At 54.4% G+C, this 11,108-nt stretch overlaps 1 protein-coding gene across 2 annotated transcripts; it reads right to left on the bottom strand.

Annotated features, from left to right (window-relative positions):
- Positions 1-310: 310 nt before the first annotated feature.
- On the bottom strand, positions 311-10,174 carry C34H11orf24 (chromosome 34 C11orf24 homolog). Of its 2 annotated transcripts, none has more exons than XM_004437834.3 (4): positions 10,041-10,174; positions 6,588-6,779; positions 2,512-2,681; positions 311-1,750 (listed from the first exon to the last, which is right to left on the bottom strand). In XM_004437834.3, exons 3-4 carry the CDS (start codon positions 2,585-2,587, stop codon positions 621-623), a joined length of 1,206 nt encoding a protein of 401 aa, XP_004437891.2. In that variant the 5' UTR covers positions 2,588-2,681; positions 6,588-6,779; positions 10,041-10,174; the 3' UTR covers positions 311-620. The 2 variants fall into 2 exon arrangements, with proteins under 2 accessions (XP_004437891.2, XP_087278654.1); XM_087422528.1 differs by lacking the exon at positions 10,041-10,174 and adding an exon at positions 9,207-9,786.
- Positions 10,175-11,108: the final 934 nt, after the last annotated feature.

Below are 11,108 nucleotides of genomic sequence, written 5' to 3'. Positions count from 1 at the left end.
TTCAGCTCTTTCACGCCTGAATGGGGCTCCAAGAGGCTCACCCCCTAACAGTCCAGAAAAAGGAGGGTCAGAGGAGGGGTTCCATCTCCACATGGGCCAGATATCCTCACAGGCTGAAGCTTTTCCACCGAGTGGTGGCAGGGCTGGGCATAAGAGCGAAGCCCAAGAAAGCGGCCCAGACACAGCGGACCTCCAGGGTCTCGTGTTGGATTAAATGTTTACGAAAACAAACTCCATCATACACACCTCGAAAAGGCTCCCTGGGTGCGATGGTGGGCAGGACGCAGCCTACACAAATGGGGAGACACGGTCTGAACGGAAAGCGGTCATTGCTTTAATTCTGGTCAGGATCCACGCCGGGCCGCCCGCCCCACCCCGAGGCAGAATCACTGCCTGCTCCATCAATGTGATCGTTTACAAAAATAAATATGAAAGAAGCAGCAACTCTTTAGTGCTCATGGAGTTAATATGACAGCAATTAAATGTTTCAGCATCTGGCCTATCTCCTAAATTGCACCAAAGAATTCGGAAGCACTTGGTTTGGTCTTAGAGGCAGAATGGGAGGACGGATGGGCCCAGCCCTCCAAGGGCCCTGGTGGAGCCCGCGGGCCACCGCCCCCTCACATTTCTGAGTCTGCATACATCCCATTGATCAAATAGTCCACCTGTGTATAGTCCTTCTTCTTGTAGCTCTCGTAGGCTTGCAGGGCAAACAGGACCAAGACTGTGATGAAAAGGGTCACCCCGAGCAACAGCACCGCCAGCAGGAGGCTTTTGTTCACCAAGGACAGGGTGAGGGGCTCGGTGGAGACCACCAGGTACTGGCCTTGGGTGCTGGGCTGGCATGAGTCTGTGGCTGGCATCTTCGAGTCCCCTGAGCTCCCAGGCGTTTGCCCGGCAGCAGTACCAGGTGTGGCTTCAGGCTCGACCTGCGCCGGTGTCTGGGGCGTGCCTGGCCCCGTGGGCCCCTGGGTAGACAGAGCAGGGCTTGGCTGTGTCGTGGAGGACGTGGGCTCCACCTCAGGGCTTGGGCTGGTGTGAGGTACAGCTGCTGGCACTGTGCTGGCAGCCGGCTCCTCCCCTTGTGGCTTGGTAGTGGTCACCGCCGTCGTGGACACAGAAGCCACGGAGGTGGGAGTGGGCTCTGCGGTTGTGTTCGAGAAGGTGGGTGTGGGCCTGTTTGCTGTGTCAGCCACAGGCTGGGCCGTCGACGCTGGGACAGTGGGGCCTTGTGTGGGCACATTAGGGGCGTGGGGACTCGTGGGGGGCACAGGGCTGGCTGTGAAGGTGTGGGATGTGGGCTCGGGAAGACTGTGTGTGCCCAGCACGCCGTGTGCCCCTGCTGTTTTCCCAGTAGCAGTCTGCACGCTCGTGGCCAGTGTCATCAGAGTGTTTGCTCTTGGCACCGTGCTGCCGCTGGGCGCCTGCTCATGGGGTGTGCTGAGCGCAGCAGAGGAGGACGGGGCTGGCCCTGCAGACGCCATGCTGGGTGGGGTGGGCACCCCGGAGGCTACTCGGTCAGGGGCACCTTCTGTAGTCGCCGGAGTGCCCATATCTGTCCTGTTTGTTCTCTCTGCTGTATCTGCAGGAGAGGTGCGGTTGGCTACCAAAGTCCCTCTGGTCAATGTGACAGGGGAAGGTGTCACCACGGTCATTCTTTCGGATGTTTTATTAAAGACTCCTGTAACTGTTTCCTTGAATGTACTTGTCTTGACTGATTTATCCAACGTCGTGTTGAGGACGGAGTACCCTTCAAGTCAGAAAAGGGAGAGAAAGATACAATCACTTTCAACCCTGTGCAGATGGATTACTCAGCAATCGTTTGAATTTCTGGCCCGTGGGGCTGGCCGGGGCTCTGTCCTGCCTTCTTCTCAGCCCAGTGCGAAGGAAGGAGGTGACGTGTGAACACGTTTCCCTCTCAGCTGCTCGCTGCACACATCTGCCACTGCACTTGGCACTTTGATTTACAAACTCCTTTGCCCTCTCTGAACCCCAAGCCCATCAAAGGCTTAAGAGTTTCACTCTTTGATCCAATTCCCCAAACAGCAGAGTGAAAGTCTCACATTACAGGTGTGCTTCACCATTAAAAAAAAAAAACCCATCAAACGCACACCCGGGTTTACAAAGCAGATAAATCGTTGCCCAGGTATTCACACCATAAAAAGGATTCTCGGCTTTACAAAAGGATCCGCAGCAGGAATTCCTGGAGATGAACAGTGCCTGGCGCAGAGTAGGAGCGCAATTAAATATCTGATGTATGAATGGATGCACTCCGCAATGAAGATCAGGTTTACAGAAGAAATAAAATTTTGCAGGGCCCACCAAGTGACCCTCTCAGGGCTCAGAGGCCTGGTCCTGTTGGGGGCTCCCTACCAACGCTGGCCCTGAGAAGCTCGGCCTGACAACCCTTCCCGGCCCAGCTGCTGGGGCGCTCTAGGGCTCCAGAGTCGCTGGCTTGGACTTGCAGACACCCCTCAGCCTGTCCAGCAGTCACACAGCTTTCTCACTTACTTGGATCCTGGGATGTCACTTGGCTTTCAGATAAGGACCAGGAGGAAATCCAAATGAGCACAAGGGCCGTCCACATCTTGTGGGTGAGCCGGGAGCAAGGCTGGGTGGTCCCCCAGGCTCCCGGCCAGCCGCTCACAGGCTCACGATTCCCTGCTGCTTGGCCAAGGGATCTGTGGTCAGAAAAGAAGGCGTCTGGTCAGTAATACACAGCCTTGCCTGGGGCACGGGGCACAGGGCACAGGGCACGGCACTGCACCTGCTGTGAGGGCCTCTGGCAGGGTCCCGGGTACACACCAAGCCAGGTGCTCGACCAGGGCCTGGCACCCAGGAAGAGCACAACGCATCTCAGCCACAGCAGTCTCGTGATCTGCCAAGAGCCTGCATTTGATGAGTTTAAAGCACTTCTTGACCCAATTTCACTGTGTCTCAACCTCTGCAAGTGCTCACTATCCCACCCCAGAGTCCAGAGTTTGAACGAGCAGTAGAGAGGGGGCCAAGACTTGGCCTCATTCATAGGCCTTCCAATCCCCAAGGTCAGCCAAGTCTTTCTCCTCAACATCTCCCATGGTCTGCAGGACACAAATCAGGCTCAGTGCACTACTGTGCACCCTGTGACAGCTGACCACACCTTTCACGTGGGAGATGTCACTGAGCCAGCCAGCCAGCCAGCCATGGTCCATCCAGGCATCACCCATCCATCCATCTATTATCCATTCACCCATCCATCTAGCCAGCTAGCCATCATCTAGCCATCCATTTATCCACCCATTCATCCATCCACCCACCCATCCATCATTCAGTGAACTAGCCATCATCCATCCATCACCCATCCATCCACCGATCCATCCATCCATCATCCATCATCCAGCCATCATTCATCTATCATCCATCATCCATCCACCTATCCACCCACGACCCATTCATCCAATATTTCCTGAGTGCCTGCTCATGTGCCAGGCAGTGCAATTAGGACAACAGGATGAAAGCCACACAACTCCCTCCTCCAAGGAGTCCACCATCCAGTGGGAGACATAGAAAAGAAGTCACTGCAAGCTGGCACAGGCATAGAGCAGAGGAGTGACTCAATGCTGGGAAGCAGGGAGGAGATGGCGCTGGGCAGGCCTTGACGGGCAAGTTGGAGGCTAGTCCTCTGTGTAGAGGCCCCAAATGCGGGTGGTGGAGGTCAGGGTACTGTAGGGGCCCAGAGGAGGCACTGAATTCAACTGGGGGGGGCGGTTCCAGGGAAGGTTACCTGGGAAAGTGACACCTGGGCCACGATCTGAAAGATGGATGGGATCCACCCGGTAGAGAAAGGATGGGAGAGAGCAGCAGATGAGAACAGCAGGGCCAGAGGCCAAGCGATGGTATGGTGAGACCTGGAATTAGACTAGAGAGAGAGGGGCCACCATAGAGCAGTTTGGATTTGAGGGGTGAGGATGTGAGCCCCTGCAGGCCTGAGACAGGGGTGTGACCAGTGCAGGAAGGTGCTCTAGTGGGAGGGGTAGACGAGGGGGCGGGCATCAGAAGAGCCCAGCAAGGAGGCAGGAGGGGACAAGGCTCAAGGAGGCAGAGGGACTCCATGAGGGAGTGTCACTGTGAGAGACTGCCCCTGCGAGAGACAGCAGGCAGGCTGAGGGGACCTGGTCGCAGAAGCTCAGCTGTCTGCAAGGGCAACAGTGTGACTATAGAAACTTCCAGAGAGGCCACCACAGCCGAGTCTCACCGGGATGAGGACTTGGCTCGGCCAGAGCCAGCTTCCTGAGTGCACGGAGGTCTCCCCACACTCAGCCCAGGTCCCTCCCGCGTGCTGGCAGGCTGGGGTCCCTTGCTGCAGGGGTGCAATGGGGAGCTGAGGGGCCAGCTGGCCTCATGCGTCCCATCACTTCATGGCCTGCTGGTCCTGAGTGCTCCTTGATCCTGTCCCCAGCCCTGTCCAACCCCCTGAGTCCCACGTGGCTGCCTGCAAGGCCCAGGCCTTCTCTGGACAACGGCCCGGCCTCACGCAGTCATGATTAGTCCCACGACTAAACACTCAACTGGGGCTCAGAGCAAGCAGAACACAGGCATGCTGGGAGTCTGAGGGCAGGCGATGACAATGGGGCTCCTGAGGCTGCCTCCAAAATCAGTCCTGCCTGAAGACAGCCTGGGCCTTAAAGTCTTTCCCCTAGCCCTTACCGTGAAGTTCTTACGTTCCATAGAACGTCATGGAAGGGAGCCCTCGAGTCACCCTGAATGAAAATGTCCTGATCAACTCCTCACCCCGGCATGGATGCTCCACGGCCCTGGAACCAGGCTGCTCCTGGTGATCGGGGCAGGCTCACTGTCCTCCATCAGCCCGAAGAGTCACAAACAGATCACCGAGCATCCCCATCCTGGCCCTGATCCACCTCCCACCCCACAGCTGCCAGAAAGATCCTCGTAAATGCAAAGCTGACTGCCTCCACTGCTTAAACCCCTTACAATCCGAGGATAACCCCAAAGCTCCTTAACATGGCCGAGGCAGCCTTCAAAATCCAATCCCCGCCGGCCTCTCCCTCATGCTCCCGCCCCCACTGGGCCCATGAAATACTTGCAGTTCCCAACCCAGTGCCCGGCTTGGTCATCAGCCCACCCCAAGAGGCACTTCCAACCCTGCTGGGAGCTACACAAACGCAGCATAAAGGTATGTTTAGGGGGTGGCCACATGGTAGCTTGCTGCCTCCTGTTAAAGTGGCCTCATGACTGGAAAAACCCCTTGGAGCAGAAACACTTCTGGAAGGCTGGCTATTCCCTGATGCTTCTAACCCCTTTCCGAGAGTCACTAACGTTAGTCTAGCTTCATGCCGCACTCTCCCCCCAAAATGGCCCGTAAGGGGTCCTGGTGTCTTACAGGTTTAGAAAACTTACTCAGCCCTACAAACCGTGGATTCGCATCTGTTTTCTAGAATGCAAAAGGCATTCTTTGTTCTCACAGGAACAAGCGGGGGTGGGGTGGGGAGAGAAGAAACAGACCAGTATCATGAGAGGCAAGAATTGAAACTGGAAGCTGTCAGGCACAAAGATCGCCCACCCCCCATCAGCTGAAGAACGCAGCTGGGCTCTGGGTAAAGGACTGTATTCCAACGGCTTTCTCTTCAGTCAGTCACGTCTACTGAATGCACTTAAAATGCCACCACCCCTGAGCCCAACATGCTCCCCATGTCTGAGCCCAGATCTGGGGTCTGCTGGTGTGGGATGATGTGCCAGGGGCTTCTTGAATGCCCCCAAGGCCTTAGGGCCTCCCGCTGCCCCCTTGCTACAAATCTCTAGAGCGAGGTCGGCAAGCTTTTTCTGTAAATAGCTAGATGTAAAGCAAATACTGTACTTTGTGGGCCACGTGGTCTCTGCCTCAGCTACTCAAGTCTGCTGCTGTAGTGCCCAAGCAGCCATGGACCAGATGGAAACGATGGGCGTGGCTGTGTCCCAATAAACCTTTATCGACAAAAACAGGCAGCAGGTGGGACTTGGCCCACAGGCTGAGTTTGCCACGCCCTGCTCTAGCACTTCGGCGCACTTAAGAGTGGGTGGAGGCAGGGAGGAACTGGTTCAACCGGCTGAATGGATTCCCTCCTTCCCTTCCAGTTCCCCACCCTGGAACAGACAGGACCATTTCATTCCTGGTCCGAGGATAGCTGCTGGTTGGTCTCCTCCCCGGGCCCCTTCTGCCATGAGGTGTCGCCTCCACCCCCCGCATCAGGGAGATGCAGCCCCCTCCGCCTGTGCAGCAAGAGGGGCTCCCACAAGTATTACCGTATTACAACACAAGGCCAGAGAGAACCTCTTGTGGTGACTGGCATTTGCCACAGAAACAGAAGAGGACCACAGAGGACCACATGGTCCCCATCCCCTCCCACCAGTGGACCATCCTCCTGCACTACCTCAGAAGGCACAACCTCTGATGGTGAAGGGCCATAGACCGGGCCCTCCGGGCTTTGTTGTCTTCCCCTTTTCCTTGACCCTCCTTGAGCCTACAAAGCCCCCTCAGGGCCCTCTCTGGGCTCACTGTCCTGTCATCAACCAGGCAGCCCCGCCTGCAGGGGCAGGCCGAAGACACTCACCAGAGGCAGCTGCTCAGGGCGTGCCCCCAGGCTGGGCCATCTTCCTCCTTGGAGAGCTGCGGGCTTGGCACCGTGTGCTCGCTGGGTGAGGTCTGGCTTTGCAGGTGATAGCAGTTTCGTGGAACACTCCCAGGCCATGGCATGCTCTGTGGCACACGTGGGACGCAGGCAGATGCTCCACTCTGGTAACATCTAGGGTTTGAAAGAGTAAACACCCCTTAGGAGAAGCAAGGGGAAAACCTCCCATGAGGACGGAAGCACTGAAATAGCAGCATTCAGTACATCGTTATACTGGGAAAATGACAATATGTATTAAAACCTTCAATGTCCAAACTTCTGATGTAGCACTTTCCAGTGCTGGAATTTCTTCTAAGGAGGCAATTGGACAGAAGTCCAAAGAGAGAGATCTACAAAAATGTTCATCGTGGCATTATTTATAATAGTGAAGAATTGGAATGGTTATATAAAATATGGTCCCATTCATATATAAAATACTATGGCAACTGTAAAAAAATATACAAATTTCTATTTATTGACAAGGGAAGATGCCCAGCATGTATCATTAAGTGAAAAAAGCAGGTCACAAACAGTATCCTATTTTTGTTTAAATTAACACGCGTCAAGGGGTCTGGAAAGATTTATACCAGAACGTTAATAACGGTTGCCCCTGAGGAATGGAATTACCGGTGATTTTCATTTTCTACTTTATGTCTTTTTTTTTTTTACAAGCATGTATCACTCTTGGAAAACACTTCTGAAAGACTGCAATGAAAGAAAACGTCCGATTTTCTTCAAGTACTTTGACCTACCAGGCAGAAAGGCACAGAGGAATCCCACTTGATACAGTTTCATGTATAGATTTTAATAATTTAGAGAAACTTTATGATTTACATATCAGGAAATGCATTTTTCTAGGAGTCAACCAAAGCTTTAAAGGAATCCAGTAGTACAGTTGTAATGCAAAGATATTAACCAGCACAAACGATTCTCTCACTGACGAATATGTAACGTAACTCAGGAGGACAATAAAGAGACAGTTCATCCCCTCCTACAGTGGCAGATACTGGCAGGTGTGAGGAGCACCACGGGCCCACTCCCTAACACAAATGCCCACATGTACACACACAGACATACAGACGCATACATGCACAGGCACACACATGCACGCACACTGCCCTATGTGTACACATGCAGTCACATACATGCGTGTGTGCAATCACACCCACAGTTACAAATGCAAAGACGAATGCATACATGGAGCATCTCTATAAGGCTATCTCAGGAAACCCCATACATTTCTCAGGAAACTTCTGCTGGTTACCATCACTGTTTATAAACCCCCAGCCAGCGGGGCTGGTGATCACTCCCACAGAAACAGGCACTGGCTGCCGTGTAGAGTCAAGAACAGGCCCTCGTTGTGCCGTGACTTCATCTCTCTGGTATGGTCCTGCCTCCACTTTCCAACAGCATATTCTAAATGTCAAGATTCACATGTGGGGATCTGCACTAATCTTTATAAGTTGACTCCCAATGGACAAACCATCAACAAGATTTAAAATAATATTTTCCCCTGCAAAGGCTTCAGGGAGCCTTAAATGAGGGCCTGGCCAGTTATTCACATTATTTTCTGGTGCAGGGAGACTGGGTAGATCAAAGTCTCAGACCATAACAGATGGAACGGAGAGACCCCCGGGGCAGGAGGGGAACAAGAAAGAAAGAATTGTTAGTATTAAGGGGGAGACCAGGGCAGATGGAGGCACGAGGTTAGGCTGGTGCTGGGAGTTCCCCTTTTGCGGGGGTCAGCCCCCCACAAGTTCTGCATGGAAGTGGCAGCACTCCCTTGAGCCAGGCGACACTTCCATTAAAAAGGCATCCCCAGACTGTGGCCCTGGGTGCCATCTTCCTGACCCTCTTCTGTTCCGTGACCTTGTGATGCCTCCTAACAACCCCCATCTCCCTTCTTCTTGTGTTCCCCACCTTGCGTTGATTTTTAACTCATCTATAGACCTCTTTGGTATATGCAGGGTGCTGCATATAACACTTACACTGATTTCGTGTAAGTTACACGAAATCAGACTCCAAATTAATTGCTTAATTCCTTTTTCTGGCTTAGACAGGTTCCTCAGATCCAATACAAGTAATCCTCAGGGTTGGTAAGAGACTACCAGGGTTACCCCCACATTCTGTCACGCTAGTAATACTTATTTATCCACAGCAACGTGGCCAGGGCCCCTGCTCCAATCCGGAGAAGCTATACACACCAAGGAGTAAGAATTGCAGAAGCAGATACAGGGCAAACCACAGATACCATATCTTGACACGTTGCCCGGCTGAACTTTGGTAGCAGAACGCAAGGAACACAGGCTTGCGGTTTTGTGTATACAGACATTGTCCTGTGGTCCAAAGGATGGGTCTCTGTGACAGATGGGAACCTGGAGCACTGGGTATCGTCTTAATTACATTGTTTGCTTGCAGGTTTCAGGAAGTTTTGGTATCACAGCTAAATGCTGATCAAGGTCATAGTTTTTGCTGGCAATGTGGGTAAATTTGACATTCCTTTGTCCTTTAGGCAAGTCCAGCATATAAGCAGCAAATTCCTATATTAAATACTTTCCTTACCGATTTTATTGAAATTTTAGAGATGCTTCCTCCAGGAAGGAAAAAAATAACTGCATGTTGTTATAGGCAGACTTCTAAGGACGATGTATGTCTTATGGCAAACCATGTGGATGCTGATTCCTCTTATCAGCCTAACAATTAATTGCACACTCTAAGCAGCCATCCAGACTCACAGGGAGGAGGCAGGCAGTGGATGAAAATGCACAGTCCCCTCCTAGGAAGAGAGGGCCTGGAGAAGGCCTGGGTCACCAGAAGGGCCAACTCTTTCTTTGAGGGCAACACTTCCTGGGGCCCAGTCTGGTTCTGGCCTCCCTGGGAGACCTTGTAGTTCCTCACTCATTTGGGAGTGTCCCAACCTTCCCATCCTCCACTCCCAAACTGGAACAATGCGGGCCTCTTCTTGTCTGGATTGGGATCCCCTTCTGCCTTCCTCCTTTTTCTCCAGCCCCCATCCAGGCTCCTTCCGAGTCGAGTCTCGGTGTCCAACTGACTCCTTCCATTCCTTCTTCACCTCCAATCCTCGTCTTCTTGCACTCCGTGCCTCCGTTCACAGCCCCTGCCTCTCCTGTCCCCATTCGCCCTCCTCAGCCTCTCGGGCCCCCATTCACCTCCTCTGCCTCCTCTGCCCTCGTTCACCTTTCTCTGCCCCTCCTGCTCCGACTCGCCCTCCTCTGCGTCTCCTCCACCATTCACTCTCCTCCTGCCCCCATTCACCTCCGCTGCCCCTCTTGCCCCCATTCACCTTCCTCCCGCCCCATTCCTCCCTCTCTCAGCCCCAAGCCGGTTCAGGCAGCCGTGACAGCAGCTCCCCGGACGGCAGCGCGGGTCCCTTACCCGGGCGCGGCAGGCCTGCGGCGGCCCGGCGGCCCTCGGACGGCGGGGAAGCGCCCGCGGTCCGGCGTGGGGACGTGGCCGGCAGTGGAGCAGCACGGCCCCCGGCCAGGACTGCTGCGGTCAGCCACCCCAGCTCGGGCCCCGCCCGGACCGCCCCGGAAGTGACGTCATGGGAGGGCGGGGCCTAGCAGAGCGGGGCGGGCTCGACTGGAGCCAGGAGCGGCGCGGCGGTGCCTGGAGCAGCCAGATGCGAGCCGGAAGCTGGGGGCGTGGCCTCTCCCAGGCCCCGCCCACCGCGGGGCGGCCCGGGCTCCAGCCAGCTCGCGGCCGGAAGCGGCTATTTCAGACTGGCCTCTGGCGGAAGTGGAAATTCCTGGGCTCCGCCGCCCGCCGCGACCCGGGGCGTCGGGCTGGGGCCGGTTGAGCTCAGCCATACCCCGACGGCGCCTAGGGGTCCGACCCCGAGGGGGTGACCCCTGCCACATTCCTGCCGTCCTCCCTCGGACTTGATCCAGCCCCTGGGGGCGGGCGCTGGGGGTCCTAGGAGTAAGGAATAGCAGGGATGGCAGCTAAAGGGGTTTGAGCGCCTACAGCGTGGCAAGCCCTGTGCTTGGTTCAGTGATCTTCCTGTAGGTTCATTAACTTAATTCTGCAATTTTAATTCTTCGTCCCCATTTTACAGACGCGGAAACAAGACTCACAAAATGTTTTGTAACTGTTAGATGTGGGCTAACAATGGGGCAAAATGGAGTGTAGAGGAAAGTCTATGGGACTTGACCTTAATTAGAAATAGGCTTTGCAAGGTACTAGTTCTGTGACAAAATCCCAATCTATGGGATTTTGACCGTCTAGGGACCCTCTCAGGTCCCTACAAGTCCAAACCGAAGCCTGTCTGTGAAGGACGGTCTCATAGGAATAAATCAAAAGGCTTTATTTTCAGACAGGTTAAAACCTGTCCGGGGGTCCTGGGCTACGAAACTAAACCATTCACAGAAAACTGAGGGTGCGCAAACTTGCCAGCCGTGAGCTCTGGGAGCATCTGAAACGCTTTTGAGAGCTGTCACCACC

The sequence above is a fragment of the Ceratotherium simum genome, chromosome 34 (genome assembly GCF_057802395.1).
Source record: "Ceratotherium simum simum isolate JZ-2026a chromosome 34, ASM5780239v1, whole genome shotgun sequence".
NCBI classification, from domain to species: Eukaryota; Metazoa; Chordata; class Mammalia; order Perissodactyla; family Rhinocerotidae; genus Ceratotherium; species Ceratotherium simum.
This window is presented reverse-complemented; position numbering and strand designations above follow the sequence as displayed.